At 41.2% G+C, this 18,825-nt stretch overlaps 1 protein-coding gene across 5 annotated transcripts in view; it reads left to right on the forward strand.

Moving 5' to 3' along the window:
• The window catches only part of CERS3 (ceramide synthase 3), a 111,373-nt gene extending 105,518 nt beyond the window's left edge, over positions 1–5,855 (forward strand). For all 5 annotated transcript variants that reach the window (XM_032836003.1, XM_032836006.1, XM_032836005.1 and 2 more), the window contains one exon: positions 5,466–5,855. In XM_032836003.1, the coding sequence (XP_032691894.1) occupies positions 5,466–5,630 (165 nt within the window). In that variant the 3' untranslated portion in view covers positions 5,631–5,855. The remainder of the gene's footprint in view (positions 1–5,465) is intronic.
• Positions 5,856–18,825: the final 12,970 nt, after the last annotated feature.

The following is an 18,825-nucleotide window of genomic DNA, read 5'->3' on the forward strand; positions in this document are numbered from 1 at the left end:
CTCCACCAGGCGTCTGTAGAGAACTGTGGTTCAGTTTCTAAGCTTAGAGTAGGGTTCTCATCCTGTCTTTCTTAGCTGTGCGGCAAATGTCCCCCTTGTTCCCTACAAGTCTTTAGAAGACGAAAAAGGAGACCCAAGGGGCACAGCCCATGAAAGCAATTGTCAACCAAGCATCACTGCTCCCTAAAAAACCCCATCTGCCTTTCTCCATTGCATCTTAACTGGGGAGACACCAAGTTTGTCCCTCAATGTTTACCATGAGCCTTGTTTATTTGGAGATCCTTGCTGTCTTGTTGTGGAAAAGAGCAGATCGTACAGACAAGAGCCCAGGATATTACATTTCTGTAATTAAGGCAGCAGCACACATGTACGCTGGGTTTTTACAAAAGCCGTGTTTGCCTGAAGATTGTACACAGAGGAGGTATTTGGGTACGTGTACCTGGAAGTTGTCAGGTGTAGTCTGTAGGGCACAAAAGGAAAAAGTAATTCATAAGGCTCTGGCTGGCAACTTGAAAGACGGGGTGTCAGAAACCGGTCTCCATCTTCCGTGGTCTTTTTCTTTTCCAGTCTGGGCTTAATAGGCCCTTGAAGGAGTCCCTGCATAAAGAAAATAGAAAACATCCCAATCACCAACAGTAAAAGTAGCTTGACAACTAAAAGTCCTACATGAGGAAGACTTGACTTAGCAAACGTTCATCAGGAAAACCATACTATTTGCAGGAATACTTTTAAGTTTGATTTTTAAACATCATCAGCAAAATAGACTTTTTTCCATTGGTGTAAAGTTCTATGAGGTTTTTTTTTTAAAGATTTTATTTATTTATTTGACAGAGATAAAGAGGGTTCACAAGTAGGCAGACAAGCAGGCAGAGGGAGAAGGGGAAGCAGGCTCCCTGCTGAGCACAGAGCCAGATGCAGGACTTGATCCCAGGACCCTGAGACCATGACCTGAGCTGAAGGCAGAGGCTTAACCCACTGAGCCACCCCATAGAACTTGGTGCCCCAAGTTCTATGAAGTTTAACAGATTTGTGTAACCATCACCATAATCAGAATATGAGATGAGTCCAGCATCCCAACCACTCTTTCCTCTACCCTTGTTCCTGGGATCCCTTTTCCATCCCTAGAGGTTGTCTTTTCAAGAGGAGCATGTAAATGACATTAGTGTGTCATCTGGTAGGTATCCTTTGGAAACAAATTTTTTTTTCCACTCAGCATAATGCCTTTGAGATTCATCCAGCTTCTTGTAAATGTCAACACTTTGTTCTTTTTTCACTGGTAGGTAGTATCTCATTGTACAAATGTACCACTGACCCATTTACTGATTGAAAAACATTTGGTTGCTTCCAGTTTTGGCAACTATGAATAGAGATGTAATAAACATTTGTTTTGTGTGAACATAATGTTCATTGCTCTAGGATAGATACTCAGAAGTGGGATTGCTGACATATACAGTAAATGTATGTTTTACTTTATAAGCAACTGCCAAACTATTTCCCAACCATTTGTACCATTTTGCATTTCCATCAGCAATGTATAACAGTTCCTTCCAGTCACTCCAAGTCCTTGACACCACTTGATATTGTCAGTATTTTTAATTTTAGCTATTCTAATGAGCTTACGCTTGTATCTTTTTTTTAAGGTTTTATTTATTTATTTGAGAGACAGAGATCACAAGTAGGCAGAGAAGCAAGCAGAGAGAGAGGGGGAAGCAGGCTCCCTGCTGTGCAGAGAGCCTGATGCGGGTCTCGATCCCAGGATGCTGAGATCATGACCTAAGCCAAAGGCAGAGGCTTTAACCCACTGAGCCACCCAAGCACCCCTTACATTTGTATCTCATTGTGGCTTTAATTTGCATTTTCCTAATGGCTGGTGATGTTGAACATCTTTTCATATATATCCTTCTTTGACATCCTGTATCCTCTTTGAGGAAAAGCTTATTTTTATATATTTGCCCATATTTCTATTTTTTTTTCTTATTGTTGAGTTTTGACAATTCTTTATGATGCATACCTGTCAGCTATAGGGTTGGTGAATATTATCCCCAAGTTTGCAGCTTGTCTTTTTATTCTCTGAATCGTGGCTTTTACAGTACAAAAGTTACCTTTTGGTGAAATCTAGTTGATTAGTTTTTTCTCTTAATGGAGTTTATTTTTTGTGCCACATCTAGGAACTCCTCACCCAACCCAAGGTTATGGGTTTTCTTCAAAAGTTTTAGTCTTATATTTTACATTGGGATCTATGATCCATTTTGAGTTGGTTTTGTACAAGGTATGACATTTAGGTGAAAGTTTACTCTTTTGCCTATGGATTTCTAACTGTTCTAACAGCATTTCTTGGAAATACTATTTTTTTTTTTTCTCCATTGAATTGCTTTTGCACTTTGTCAAAACTTAATTCCCATATTTGTAAGTGGGGGGTCTATTTCTAGATTCCCTATTCTGTTCTATTAATCTATGTGCCTGTCCCTTTGCTAATACCACCCAGTTTTGATTATTGTAACTCTATAGTAAGTCTTAAATTTGGGGAGTTGGAATCCTCCAATTTTATTTTTCTTTTTCAGAATTGACTTAGCTCTTCTACTTTGTCTTTCCATATAAATTTTAGTATCAGCTTATCTCTGTGTACAAGTCTTGCTGAGATTTTCACTGATATTGTGTGGAATCAGTCTGGGGATAATTAACATTTTTATTATGTTTAACCTTCCAATCCATGAACATAGTATGTGTCCCCAATTATTTAAATATTTCATCAGAGTTTTGTAGGTTTTACATGCAGATCCTATATGTCCTTTTTAGATTATACCCAAGTATTTTATTTTGGAAACTATTATAAATATTACAGTTAAATTAAATTTAAATGTTGCTTTTAGTCAGACATTGCTAGTCATGTTAGTTTCCTGTGGCTGCTATAACAAAATACCACAAACTTGGTGGCTTAAAAAAACAAATTTATTCTCTCATAGTTCTGGAGGCCAGAAGTCTATAATCAGATTTGAGCTGAACTCAAGATGTCGTAGGGTTGTGTTTTCTCCAAAGGCTGTAGGCGGATTCTATTCTTTACCTCTTCCAACTTCCGGTGCCTGCCGGCATTCCTTAATCATAATCACATTACTCCAGTCTCTACCTCCATCTTCACATTGCCTCTTCTCTGTGCTGAATCTCCCATTGCATATTTTATAAAAGACACTTGGGGTGACTTTAGGGTATACCTGGATTATGCAGGATAATCTTCTCAATATCCTTAACTTAATTATACCTGCAAAAACTTTACCATATCAAGTAACATTCATAAGTTTTAGGGATTAGAACCTACTATCTTTGAGGACACTTTTTCAGCCTACTATATTAGTGTTTAGAAATCAAGATGTATGTGTGTGTGTGTGTGTGTGTGTGCTTTTGTATGTTGACCTTGTATCCTGCAACTTTGTGCTAACCTCACTTATGAATTCTAGCAGCTTTCAGTAGATTCTTTGGGATTTTCTACATAGATAATCATGTCATCTTCAAATAGGGATACTTTCATTTCTTTCTTTCCAATCTGTATGGCTTCTATTTCTTTTTCTTACCTTATTATGTTGACTAGGATTTCCAATACAATGTTGTATAGGAATGGTGAAAGTGGATATTCTTGCTTTTTTCCTAATTTTAGGGGGAAAAACATTCAGTCATTCATCAGTAAGTATGATGTTACCTTCTCTTTCTTTGGTGCATTTTTTTTAAAAACATGAGTGGATGTAAAATTTTGTCATATGATTTTTTTGGCATCAACTGATATAATTATGTATTTTTTCCTTCTTTAGATTATTGGTAGGATGGATTACGTTCATTTTTTTTGATTTCTAAATCTTCAACCAGCCTTGCATTTCTGGGACTAATCCCACTTCATTATGATGTATTATTATTTTTATACATTACTGGGTTTGATTTGGGCTGTTTCATTGAGGTTTTTTTTTTTTAATGTATATACTCTTATTAGAGATATTGGTCTGTAGTTGTTCTTTCCTATGTTGTCTTTTCTGACCTTGATATCAGGGTAATTCTGGCCTCATAAAATAAACTGGGAAGTATTCCCTCTTCTATCAAATGGAAGAGATTGGTGGAAATTTGGTTCTTCTTTATATGTTTCGTAGAATTTGCCAGTGAAAACTGCTGGACCTGATGATTTTCTTTCCCAGATTTTTAGCTGATTTAATTTCTTTCACAGTTATATGACTATTTAGGTTATCTGTGCCATCTTGGGTGAATTTTGGTAGTCTGTGGTTTTTGAGGAGTTGGTCCATTTCATCTAAATTGTCAAATATATATGCATAAAACTGTTCATTGTATTCTGTTATTTTTTATAATATCTATAGTATCCATAGTCAAATCTCCTTTTTATTTTCTGGCAAGTTGTGCCTTCTCTTTCTTTTTCTTTGTCAATTTTTCTAGTGATTTATCAATTTTATTTTTTATTTTTATTTATTTTATTTACTTTTTTTAAAGATTTTATTTATTTATTTGACAGATAGAGATCACAAGTAGACAGAGAGGCAGGCAGAGAGAGAGAGGAGGAAGCAGAGAGCCTGACACAGGGCTCGATCCCAGGACCCTGGGATCATGACCTGAGCCGAAGGCAGAGGCTTTAACCCACTGAGCCACCTAGGCGCCCCCTATTTTTTTTTTTAAGATTTTATTTATTTATTTGACAGACAGAGATCACAAGTAGGCAGAGAAGCCGGCAGAGAGAGAGAGAGGAGGAAGCAGGCTCCCTGCTCAGTAGAGAGCTCGATGCAGGGCTCCATCCCAGGATCCTGGGATCATGACCTGAGCCGAAGGCAGAGGCTTTAACCCACTGAACCACCCAGGTGCCCCAGATTTATCAATTTTATATATCTTTTCAAAGAACCAGCATTTGGTTTTATTGCTTTTCTTTATTGTTTTTTCTATTTAAATCTCACTGATTTCTTTATTTATTTTTCTCCTTCCTTTTGCTTGCTTTGGGTTTATTTTGCTTTTTTGTTTCTGGTTTCTTAAGATGGAAGCTCAAATTATTTGAGAATTTTCTTCTTTTCTAATATAAACATTTAGTGCTATAAATTTCTTTAAAAGCACTACTTTAGCTACATTTGACAAATTTTAATACACCATATTTTCATTTTAGTACAAAATATTTTCTAAAAGCCCTTGTGACTTACTCTTTGATCCATTGTCAAAGCTGTATTGTTTCATTTCCAACTGTTTTGAGATTTTCCTTTTTTTTATATTCATTTCGACATTAATTCCATTATGCTCTAAAACATACTTTGCATGATTTCAATTCTTCTTTGTTAAGATTGATTTTGTGACCCAGGATATGTTCTACGTTGGTGAACTTTTGGTTTTGGAATATTGTGTTTTCTTTCTGAGTTTGGGATTTGAGTTTTCTCATTCACTCAGGCTGCTTTCTGGAGGGTTAGCACTCACAGCCCATTCTTTTCTTTCTCTAGAACATCCAAGATGTGAGGAGTGAAGATGAGGATGAGGACGAGTATGAAGAAGAAGAGGAAGAGGAGGAGAAGGAAGAAATCACCAAAGGCAAAGAGAGAGACTGTTTGAAGAATGGCCTCGGGGCCAACAGGGACCTTATTCCCAACGGTCAACATGGCCATTAGCTTGAAGCCCATGCAGCTCCCGGGGCACAGTGTGCTCTGAGGGCTGCTGGAAGCCACAGTTGCTTCCCCCTCCATCCCTGTGGCCTACAGGAACTACAGGGACCCCCAATTCTGTCCTCCCCTCTTTTTAACCACCATGTTCCCCCCTCCCAAGATGTATTTAAACAAAATGTTGTTCGCTTGTGTTAAAACGTTAAATATAGCATCCCTATGGATTTTACTGCAGTTAGGACTCAGACTGGTCGAAGATTTCAAAGATTTCTCCAGAGAACCATTTTAGTTCAGTTGTGTTCATTCATATATGTGAGACATGTGGTTTTTCCAGGACCTTACTTGGTCGCACGCCACTCACCCTGTTTGCCCTCAGGATGGCCTGAGAAGTGCTAAGGTAACCCACTTTTTCATGTGTGCTCAGCCACAGAAAGCAGCTCATTTCTTCCCAAAACAATGAGTTTGAGGAGGCAATGCGGAAGTGGCAGAAACGAGTGGACCAGGCTTCCAGGGCTCACTGGCCACTTTCTGCCGTGGGCAGTTCTTTAAAGCCTCCAAGCCTTGGCGTTTCATATTCTCCAACAGGAATACATGATATTTGTCTTGCCGACCTCCCAGGGTTGGAGTAAGGATCGAATGAGATAATGGAAGTGAAAAGTGTACTGTCCACGCTGAGATGACAGGGACCTGACCCTCGTTTCACTATGATTCCAGCTCCGTTTGGGAGAGAGAGAAACCTGGTTAAACTTGGCACTGAATGGGCCTGAACAAAAAGCACAATCTTAAAAAATTATTTTTAAGTGGGTCTGGAGATATCCGGAAATGGAAATATTCAGAAGGCTGTTTCCATTTTATCTGGTAACTGTATGTTCGTTAGCTCCCCAAGGGTGAGTCTCAAATGCCCCCCAGTTCTCTGCGCCAAGTCTCTTCCCCACCCTCGCCCTGCCCCTGGCCAAGGAGAGCGAGCCTGGGCCCCTTTCTTCCTGTCTTTTGCTGGGCTCTCCCTTGCTTCCTTTCTAAGAGGCGAACTTGGCTACCACTGCCCTGAGCCCCTCATTCAGGCCAACAGAACTGCCCAGTCAGCAGTGCAATCCATCTGGGGGCCAGTCTAGGGGAGTCAGACCTAGGGCAGGCTGCTCACCAAGTCATTATTTCCCAGAAAGGCTGAACCTTTGGGGAAAGATGTGCATGCGAGCTCCTGACCAAAGGGAAATCTTGGAAACAGAAAGAGGATGCGGCCCTTTTCCACCTCTGCTGTCCAACCCAATCAGACTTCATGAGAGTAAAACAGAACAAAGCAGAAGACTAGAAAATACCCCTGAGAAATGTCCAAGGACAGATGTTGGTCAATGATAGCTCCCAGGGTTTCTAACCCTCTGGGAAGACAGATTCAGCTATTAGCGTAGTGGGTCAGTAGGGGGCTGGCGGGTCAGTAGCCTGCTAGCTGGCGGCCCCCACATGGGGCACATCCGACCTCAGAGACTTCAGGGTCCTGCTGACTGAGGAGAGCAGAGCCTTGTCAGGGAAAAAGCCTAAGCAGAATATGCGAACATCCCCCTCCCCAAACTTGCAGATTCTTGGGCCACATTTTGCACCTTTATCCTGTCTTGCTCAGGGACCCATATTATAAAGCCCAAGGGGACCCAGGGTTGTGGAAACTAGTAAAGACATCCATGTGGGTCCCACTGGATGTGGCCTACAGTTTCTAGACCGGGAAGGGTGCTGCGCAGCAAAGGTGTCTGCAGTTTTTTTTTTTTTTTTTTTTTTTTTTAAGAAAAGGATATTTTTAAAACCTTCATGGGTAAACAAAAACAAAACCCCAAAACTCTTCAGAATTCTTTCCTCATCCAAAATCTCTTTTTGAGGAATCACTAGAACAACAGAAAGACATATATCGAGTTTTCTTTGCATGTTATTTGCTTTTATGAGCACAATAACATATGTATTATATGTACAATGTTATATTATAAATTGAAAATGCCTCTACTCACTTTAGGAAATAGCTGTTATTATTAATATTATATTATTATAATTATTTTTGGTGGAAGAAAAGCCCATCGAGACATTATTTTTTATGTTTCCAGTTAACAGGCTATTTTTCCCTTGATTTATTTTCATCTTGTCTCTGTACCAAATATCTTCTCACTTAAGGTTAAAAAAAAAAAAAAAGTGTATCAGATGATCTATCCTCCAGTTCTCTTTTTCTTATTTAAATGTGGAAGGTAACATTAATATGCCAACTTCAAAGGTCTGTGATACAGTCAGAAGCACTAAATACCTCTGGAGAGGTAAATGCACATTTTTGTAACATCCTTAAAGGTTTCTGTGGTCAATTTCAAAGGTAAACCTCTCTTCCTTCCAGAAACAGGGGCTCATACTATGCCAGATGACTTTATGAAAATGCAGTCCACTGTGCCACCCATGTTACTGTGATGGTAATGAAATGACTTCCAATAAAACAAAGACAGAATCCAACATGGATGTTGGCGGAGTGGACTCAATGGACACATTGCCTGGCTTCTTAGACCTCATGACTGGTCTCACCGGGAAGTGGAAGAAAAGATTTGCCAGGCCTCTAGGAAGGCCCTGGTCAAGACAGGACATTAGGGCTACAGTTCCGGCCTGGCTGGGGGTGAGCCTCTTGGCTGTGTACAGTGTGGACAGACCGCTATGGGCTGGAGTCTAACCTGGGTCATGGCATCTGGGCCCTGTGGCACAAGGCAGTGTTGAAATGCTAAGAGAGGGGACTGATCCTAAAGGTACTTTCTTCACCACACTTTCACTGTGACTATAGATCAAGAAAGTAAACATTCAACAAATAAGAGAATATTATGAGCCACTTTATATCAATAAACTTGAAGGTATGAATATATATAAGTTCCTAGAAGAATACAACTTGTCAAAATGGGCACAAAAAGAAGTAGATATTTAAATATATATATGTATTTATATAAACAAATAATACATAAATACATAATAACATTATTTTAATTACATATAATAAATGTTATAAATAATAATAAAAAATAAGTAATATATAAATAAATGTATTTCTATATAAAAGACTATATAAAATCTTAAATTTCAAAATGCGCTCCTCCATCCCACAAAAAAACGAATCTGGGCAGTGAATTCTTCCAAAATTTAAGGAAGAATTAACCCAAGTATGGCACAAACTTTTGTAGAGGCAAAAGGAATGCTCCCACACTTGTTTTTGAAGGCCTGCATAATCTCGGTACTAAAATCTGGCAAGAATACTAAGAGGCAAAATCCCAACAGTTATTGGCTAAGTCACTTGTGAACATAGGCGTGAAATTTCTCAACACGAGCAAACTGAATTCAGCAATACATAGTAAAGAAGACAGTGTAGGACAAACAAGTTAGGTTTATTTCAGGAACTTGCGGTTGATTTACTATTTGAAAATCAATGTTATTCACCATTTTAAAAGAATAAAGGAAAAAGCCATGTCTTCAAAAGCTTTAGATAAAGTTCAACATCTATTCATCAAAACAAAACAAAACAAAAGCACAGAAAAATAGGAAGAAACTTCCTTAATCTGGTAAATAGCATCTTCAGAAAGCATAAAGCCAGTATCCTATAATGTGATAATGGCCAAATGCTGAAAGGTTTTCCCACAGGAATTATCACTGAGGCTGGGATGTCCGCTATTTTTAATGAAGCCCATTATCCTGAATATATTCAACATTGTAATTTTCACCCTGCCCAATGTAATATTTCAAGAAATAAAAATTACAAGGCTGAAAAAATGAAATAAAAGCTCTTATCACAAACGTTAAGTGCAATAACCCCCACACATTTTGTGTGTGTGTGTGTGTGTGTATGTGTATGAATTTATACATAAATATCAAGGAACGAGACTGGCCAAGACATTCTTGAAAAGAACAAAGTGGGAGAACTCATTTTACTAAATGCAGGACTTATTACAAAAAGATAGTAAAGCAGTGTGAAATTGGTACAAAGACAGACAAATGGAACAATAAAATTATATGAAGTCCAGGAACAAACTCATGCATATATGGGCAGTTGGCTGTCTTTAAGCATAACAATGAAACCTGATCTCTACGTAACATCATATATGAAATAAATGTCAGGGGTTTTTGCAGATCTAAATGTGAAAGGTGAAATAATAAAGCTTCCAGAGGGAAACACAAGAGGACATCCAACCTCATGATCTTAAGATAGGCGGAAGATTCTTAAAAGATAAGTATCAGGCGTCAAGGAAAATATTAACAAATCAGACTAAATAATAATAAAGAAGTTCTATTTCTCAACTGACTCCATTAAGAGAGTAAAAAAGCAAGCCACAGAAATATCTATGACAATTAAAACTGAAAAAGGGCTCATATCCAAAACATAAAGAACTCCTAAACAAACAAACAAAAAAACCCTAACACCCCAATTAAAAAAAAAAAAATCAGCAAGGCACTTAATCAGAAGCTTTACACAATACCATATGGTCCAATTAACATACAAAAGGTGCTCAAGTTCATTAATCATTAGGAGATCCCTAGTACTAAGTGTGACCACATAGAACCATCAAAAATCATGCCCTGCTGGAGGAGGGTTGTAAGAGCCACTTTGGGAAAACGTTTGTCATCATATCCTAAAATTCGATGCATGCACATATTATAATCCAGCAGTGTTACTCCTAGGTCTGTATTTAAAGGTACACACATGAACACCAGAAGAATGCATGTGAATGCTCCGACTGAGAAGGGAAAAATTACACTCTAGGAAGACAGACCAAACCAGCCAGGGAATTGCAGCCCCTGTCTCAAGGCCCTTCCGGGTTCTTCATTCCTACCCGTTTCCCGCATGCGCCAAAAGTACCAAGTATGCGGAAGTAGAAGGGTATCAATTACCCTCCCTGCCTGTGCTGGGGACTCACACCTTTGGAGACCACCCTCCTCTGAGCACCCCCATTATCAAATAAAGCTCTGATTCTCCACGGTCTCGGAGGGCCGCTTGGTACTTCCGTCAGGAGCCGGTCCAGGATCCATAACATTTGGTTCCTTGACCGGGAATCCCACCCGCACTGGCCCATTGGGTGACGGAAATAGGGATCCTAATGGAGAAGGCACACCCTACCTCATTTTCAGCAGTTTCCTGCCGGGTTGTCCCTGATCAGCCCCGCCCGGCTGTTCCCACAAGACTCAAAGGAGATTTGGCAGGTGAGGACTTGGTCTGGACATGGGATTCCCATAAGGCCTGGGGCGGCAGGAGCAGTCAGCCCGCCGCCCAACCGTCAGGGTGGAAGGGGAAACTGATCACGTCCCAGAGACCTCTTAGAGGTCCCACAGGTTGGGACTCCCGGGGCTTGTGCGGGGGGCGTCCCTCGGGTCAGGAACCCCCCGGAATGGGGGGGAGGGGCAGGAAGGAATTTCCAAAAGGAATTCCACAGGTCAGGGCCTCCCAGGGGGAAAGGAACTCTAATAACTTCGGTGTGAATGCGGGAGAGAATGTGCAGTTTGTCCTGGCTTGTCGGGCAGACTGATTCTGTGGCTCCACGGTGGGACACCCTTAGGGTCCCCAGAAACCTATGGAGACCAAGTGGCCCTAACCTGTTTCTGTGGTGACCTCGTAAGGTCTAAGGTGACCCCCTTTTGGGGTGCCAGTCCCGGGTTTATATGGACTCGCTTTGGCTAAGAGGCACCCAGGTCTCTCTGGGAGGGCGGATGAGCAGTCATCTGACTGGTCTCTCCTTTGGAGGGACACCCACCCTTTGTTTGCCTTCATGCCAACGACTCAGGGAGGGAACACACAGGGTAGACGAGAGAGCGTCTTCCCATCGTGGGAGGAAGCTACAGTTAGACTGTCTGCTCGAGAATTTTAAGAAGGGATTTTTTTTTTTTTAAGATTTTATTTGACAGACAGAGATCACAAGTAGGCAGAGAGGCAGGCAGAGAGAGAAGAGGAAGCCGACTTCCCGCCAAGCAGAGAGCCTAATGCGGGGCTTCACCCCAGGACCCTGGGATCACGACCTGAGCTGAAGGCAGAGGCCTTAACCCACTGAGCCACCCAGGCGCCCCTTAAGAAGGGATTCTAAGGAGACCATGGGATCAAAACTTCTCCTGGAAAATTAGGCACATTGTGTGAATCGTAATGGGCCACCCTTGGGGTCGACTGGCCCTCCGAGGGTGTCCTGAGACATACCCACTGTCCAGGTCATTTACAAAATTATGGTCAGGATTCCCAGAAACTCTGACCAATTCCCATATATTGATTCTTGGCTTCAGATAGCCCAAACTCTGCCCCCATGGGTCCGATTTTGTGCTAATAGGAGGGACCAAAGTAGGATATTTGTAACCCAGGTAAATTAGCCCAATGGCTGTAAGGAAGCAAAGTCTGTCAGGGAGGCCCTGCCCGGGGCATCAGGGGCAGCAACAGGGATGAGCTCTGGACAAACACAAAGCGATCAGGAAGTATGGGGACCACAGTCCTGCTCTGACCCGGGGCCTAACGCTGAGCTGCAGGAAGACAGTGCTCCTGCTGCTTCTAAGTGGCATGTGTGGGGAGATACCTGATTTAGCAGCTCTGACAGCCCACAGGAAAACTGATCCAGACAGAAGCAGCGTGTCTCATACTTAATGTTTAAGGGGTTACATCTGGATGGCGCTTACGCTCAGGTCATGATCCCAGGCGTCCTTCAGGACAGGGACTTCAAGGAATATTCCCAAGAAGCTGCTGAACCTCCCTTTGTTTTGGGGAAATTCCTTGTCTTCTCTGGCCTGATGTGGACTGCCTAACCCACTTTGTCTCTTTTGCCTCCCCATCTCCCTTGTCTGGTTCTGCGCCACCTTGGATGCAGCCTGCATTACTGGCTTCTAGACCATCCTTGGTGCCTCAAGGACCCTGGCTCCTCCCTTCACCTTCAAGGAGCAAGGAGGGCACCTCCTGGACCTAACACCACTCCAGATTTCTCCACGTGTTTCAGGTGAAAATGACCATGGGGAGGATCCAGGTGAAACATAATTCAGTATTTAAGCTAAGTTTGTTGATTTAATTAAGGTAGATGTGTCTTTTAAATTATCAGCGGTAAATGTGAAACTTTTATTCTATCCAATAACCTCCTGTTACCCCTGTTGTAATTTGTTAGCAGAAAGATGACTGCGCTGATGGTTAATTGTCTCGAAGTTTTCTTGGATAATTGTTAAGACAGCTTTCAAAGTCTTTGGTGAACTAAAACTTTAAAGTTTTGCTTGGATGATAAATGGAATCTAGGTCTTTTTTTCCAAATAGGAGAAAGTGCCAAGTCACTGATTACTGGACACAGGTTTGTGTTTTTGACTTCTTATTGCTAAGAACTAAGGATATTTAAATCTTTTGGTAAACATGTTTTGTGCTTAATTGATTCATAAATTTGCCATCTAACGAATTCTGTTGTAACAGTTTATGATTGGTTAATACTTGCTCATCACTGGGGACTAAGGTGTTTCTAAGAGTGTAAAATTCTGCCGGCTGTAACTAAAACTGATGGAAATAAGGGAAACAACTCTGTATATGGAAAAGTAGGAGATATGTAAGGAAGATAAGGAATGGGAATGCATTTTTGTTGAAGGTAAAAGGAAGTAATTTTGTCGTAAATGAGATGGTTGTTTGGGGGGGAAAAAAGACTTGGTACAAAATCTAAATGCAAAGGAAAGCTGTAGAAGGTTTATGGAAGAGAAACTTCTTGGAATGGAATTTTAGATGTGGTGGAAGGGACCAAGATTGAAATGAATGGATTTTAAAGTACATTGGTTTAAGATTGAAAGTCTGCTTTCTCTCGGGTCAAAAAGGCAAAGTGTTCTCCAATTGTTGGTCTGCTCTTGATAAGAAAATGCAAATGGTTGTTTTCTGCAGTGCCTGCGTAGAAAAACTGCTTTCTTTGTCTTGCTTTTATCAGGTCTTTAACATCCCTAATCCTATTTAGGCCTGTACTTTAAAACTTTCTAGGGTTTTAACAAACTTCCCCAAGATTTAAATCGTGAACAAACTCTAGTTGACTAATTGGGCTTGCTCGTTTGGTATGTAACATTCTAGTTCTGGCTATGGAAGTGTTCTGTGTCACAGAATAATCGAGTTCCCTTGTCAATCGTACAGTAGTGAACTCTCCTATCAGATCATCAACAGTGTTCATTCCTGAGATTTTTATCATTTATAATTTTTCCTATTTGTCTTGCAAAATGAGTTTCATCTTCAAGGAGGTTCATATAAAGAACTTTTAGGACAATACAAGTATTCAATATCTTTAAGATCAGAACTGAAATGAGTAAGAACTTCCAGGACTAAGTAAAAGCAGCATTCAAACTGAACAAAAATCAGTAACATGGGACTAAATGAACTAAAAAGACGACTACAGTTTTGTGAGCATTGCTTGAAAAACATTACTGGTTCCTTAATGTTCACTCTTCCTGGTTACGGAAATTTAAGATTTCTATGACTTACAGAAACATGATAAAATAATCATTTGTGAGAAAATTGAAGCATTCAACTTTCCTCTCTATCTGAATCCTCTGAAACCTAAAAGGTCTCAGTAAGTATACCTTCTTCCATGGCAGTCCTAGTCATTTGTAGTCATTTGTTCAATTAAGAATCTGTTCTCCTTGGGGCACCTGGGTAGCTCAGAGGGTTAAAACCTCTGCCTTCAGCTCAGGTCATGATCTCAGGGTTCTCTGCTCAGTGGGGAGCCTGCTTCCTCCTCTCTCGCTGCCTGCCTCTCTGCCTGCTTGTGATCTCTGTCTGTCAAATAAATAAATAAAATCTTAAAAAAAAAAGAATCTGTTCTTCTTGTGACAGGACACCATTGGAAACACTGGTTATTTTACCAAGGCTTTGACTGGAATGTCATATTAGAGAAAGACATGCCTAGACTCAGCTATTACCAGACAGCTTTAAGGAATGGAGGTTGGCTTTATGAAAGCTGGATCCGTAAAGCCCTTGGAAATGTTGGCCTGATACCTTACTTACAGGTTCCCAGCAGCCTCACCAGGTGAGTGAAGAATGTCACTTCCTGGCAGGTGGAGGAACCTCAGGATACTTAGGGGACCTCATGAAGAGGAATTCACCCAAATCTCCCAGATATTGCAGGCATGTCTGATGGAAACTACTTGGCTTGGCTTCTGGCCTGGAGAGGCTGCTGAAAGTTCAATCTAGAGATTCATTATAAAAAGTTCCAGCAAAGCAGATTCTAAAAGATCTATATGATCATTCACTGTTCCTATTGAGTTTATGTAAATAATTAAGCACAAGTTTGGTAAAACTGGACCTGTTTTTTCAAATAAATTAGTCCTGATTTGGCTATCTCTGGAAATGAAGGTTATTTTAGAGAGAAAAATTGTTTAAATAACACCCCCCTTTGTGGACGTTAAATTCTAGATTTGATTGTCTTTAAATGTCTGTTTACCTAAGCTAGACAGCTGGAGGTAAACTTCAGAGAAGTTGCACCATAGCTGGTTTAGACTGTCTTCTTGCTTTTTATTCCGTGGGGATAATAACAGGACCCCATGTCACATGATTAATCAACTGGAAAATGGGATGGATTCCCCAACTGTTGTATACTGTAACTATCACCTTGACCAGTTCTGTGTGGCTTGGATGACAAAATTCCCTAAAAGTCAGAAGCATATCCCACTCCATAGGATTAACTATAGACTCGTGGGGATAATGGATGACCCCACTTTCTTTATGATTGGATTGGATGAGGCAGTCACTGGGACACCCCTTATCTTTTGACAAGTTTTCTCCCACTTGCCAGTGATCTTTTGTAATTAGAATATTAACACTTTACCTCAAACAAATAGTTCTTAGTGGTTTCATCCTTTAGTCCTATTTATCCTAGAAGCCACCTCTATTGAGGTAAAATTGCAAACAAAGGCTTTTAGCTAAGCATAGAGCAGCCCTTCTGGTAAAAGGAGCCTCGAAGCTCACTGTGGGACAGTCCCTGGCTGTAATGACTTCACATCAGGTCCAGAGTGTCTCAGAACCCAAAGGCCACCAATGGATGGTGGAGACTGACTTATTAAATACCAGGCTATGCTTAGAGATATGCCTGAAATAACACCTAAAAACCTGTCAGACTTTAAACCCAACTACCTTTATGCCTGGACCTGAGCATGGCACTTCTATAGAGCGTAACTATTGGCGGTCGTTGATCTCGTTTATTCTAGTCAACTGCATTTAAAAGATTTCTGCAGCTATAATTCACCTCAGAGGCTCTATGGCAGGCCACCCCTGTAATAAGCAGGCTCAGAGGAGACCTCAAACAGATTGGAAACTTAGAAGTGTCCCAATACCTCCAAGCCCTGGGGAAAACTCTAAGGCGCATCTCCCAAGAAGCTTTAGAAAGGACCCCCTTAAACCATGGTGGACAGGGCCCCACACTGTTCTGTCCACCCCTACTGCCTTCGAGGTCTCAGATGTCACCCAATGGGTCTACCACTTTAGAGTAAAAAAGGTTCACCAGTTGGACGAATCACATCAATGGAAAGCCCAACCAGACCCTACGGACCCACTCTGGCTCCACTTCAGTGAGACCCCACCGACTGATGGACATTTGTTCATCGTGGTCCCTGGCTGTCATCCGTGCGATATCCCTCACTCCACGAGTCAGATTTTATGCTCCTGCCCCTTCTGATTGGACTTCCAGAAATTTGTTACTGTTATTGCTTATTGGGCCACCTTAGGAACCTTATGATGGATTGCTAAGTTCATAGAAAACAGTGTTACCAGGCGAGCTGCTGCCAGATACTAGTCTCCCAGGGCTATCGGCCCCTAGTAGATAACAATGATGTCCTCTAAACTAGGTGTTTAAAGGGCCATCAAAGGGGGAAATGATAAGGGAAAAACTGTACTCTAAAATGGCCGACCAAGCAAGCAAAGGAATTCCAGTCTGTCTCAAAGCCCTTCTGGGTTCTTCATTCCTACCCGTTTCCCCACATGCACCAAAAGCACCAAGTATGTGGAAGTAGAAGGGTGTAAATTTCTCTCTTTGCTTGTGCTCAGGGTTCAGACCTTTGGAGACCACCCTCCTCTGAGCCCCCTGTTGTCAAATAAACCTCTGATCCTCCAAGGTCTCCGAGGGCTGCTTGGTTCTTCCATCAGGATCCTGTCCAGATTCCGTAACACAATCCAGCCGTGTTCATAATAGCCTGAACAGGGCATTTCCCAAAGGTCAATCAAGAGTAGAATGGATAAGTCAATTGTAGTATATTTTTTAAAGATTTTTATTTATTTATTTGACAGACAGAGATCACAAGTAGGCAGAGAGGCAGGCAGAGAGAGAGGAGGAAGCAGCCTCCCCGCTGAGCAGAGAGCCCAATGCAGGGCTCGATCCCAGGACCCTGGGATGATGACCTGAGCTGAAGGCAGAGGCTTTAACCCACTGAGCCACCCAGATACCCCCAATTGCAGTATATTTATATTACAGGATACTATATAGCAATGGAAGTGAAGCGGTATTTGCGACGTGTGGGTTCCTCTTAACTGTCGTATTGTTTTGCAAAGGAATCTGGTAGAAAAATGAATGCATAATTTATGTCTCTGTTTTTTATAAAGTTCAAAAACAGACAAAACCAATCTATGGTGGTGGAAGTCAGGATGCTGCTTACCTTTGGGAAGAAGGGAGACTCCGTGCCTGGATTGGGCCAGAGTGGGCTTCAGGGTACAATGACTTTCTGCCTTGGACCTGGATAATGGTTACCCAAGTGTGTTCAGCCAGTGATAAATCACCAGACTGTACACTTACGATATGTATGCTTTTCTGTAGATATATTATAATTTTTGTAAGTTGTTAAAATGAAAAAGCTAGCTACTTTTAAGTCCCTTACCTTTCCGAGACAACTGATATTGACTACAGTCTGTTCTTTTTTATAAAAACTTCTGATACCAGGCCCCTGGGTGGCTCAGTCTGTTAAGTATGGCTTAAGCGTCTGCCTTTGGTTCAGGTCATGATCCTGAAGCCCTGGGATCGAGCCCTGCATTGGGCTCCCTGCTCAGTGGGGAGCCTGCTTCTCCTTCTCCTTCTCCCTCTACTCCTCCTGCTCCCTGCTCATTCTCTCTCTCCCAAATAAGTAAAATTCTTAAAAAAGATTTTTGGCACCCAAAGTATCTTCTACATAAAAGTCCATTATCTCACTACCAGATAATCCCACTGGCACTGAAAATAACAGAAATAAAAGTAGTACATGTGCTTAGTTACAGCATTCAAGTAATGCAAAAATAATGTAAAAATGTGTCAAATGACTAATGTGTACAGTCTTTCTCCAAGAAGGAAGCACTTGTAACGTTCCTTGTGAATCTTTCCAGAAACATCTGTATGCCTATTTTAGCATGATTCTGTTGCCGAATGCTATCTCCCCAAACCTCCTCAACATACCCTGTTGCTAAGACAGAGCCTCCAGAGATGCTTGGGCTCATTGAGGAAGGGCAAGGTTGGACTGCATCGGGAATTTGAAATTGGGTTTGTGGTTCTTTCAGTGCCCAGACTTGATGCGAATCCAACTAAGGATGAGTTAAAGATCAGGATATAACTGTTTAGGACTGGTGAAAGCAACAAGGTAAAGATCTGGAGATGAATTCTTCAAGAAGTTGTAAGTTTCTTATGCAGTTACCTATCTGTTGATGCTTCCTACTAAAGAGTTGATGGGTCTTGAGAAGATCCTGAAATGGACAATATAGTTCTGTGCCTGGCAGAAATCTTCTGGAATAGTAAAGTCATGCTAATGAAGACAAGGAAATAGTCAATGTTAATCGAGACAGGGGTGTAGGGGCAGGTGTTTGGGTTCTCAGTATATACTTACGTTATCCATATATATATTTCCATTACCTTTATCTATGTAAACTCAAATGTGCCCAAGTAAGGGGGAAGATGAAGACACAGAGGCCCCTTCTGTGTATGCCCCCCAAGACTGTGAACTTCCAGAGAAGGCACCTTCAACCAATTTGCACTAAGGCTCCATATAGGCTATTGTCAGCATTATACAATACACTTCTAAATGCAAAAGATCAGCATACTAAGTCTAGGCATTGCTCTGTTCCTTGCTTTTCCCCCAACAGTGCACTGTAGAGATCTTTCCATATCAGTACACAGAGATCCGATTCACTTCTGTAAGAGCTGCCCGGTAGTCGTCAGGAACTGATCATCTAGTGTTCAACTTGTCTTATATTGCTGATGCTTGAATTTTGTCCACTTTTTAGCTCTTA

The sequence above is a fragment of the Lontra canadensis genome, unplaced genomic scaffold, assembly GCF_010015895.1.
Source record: "Lontra canadensis isolate GAN:19392208 unplaced genomic scaffold, GSC_riverotter_1.0 scaffold89, whole genome shotgun sequence".
Classification (NCBI taxonomy): domain Eukaryota; kingdom Metazoa; phylum Chordata; class Mammalia; order Carnivora; family Mustelidae; genus Lontra; species Lontra canadensis.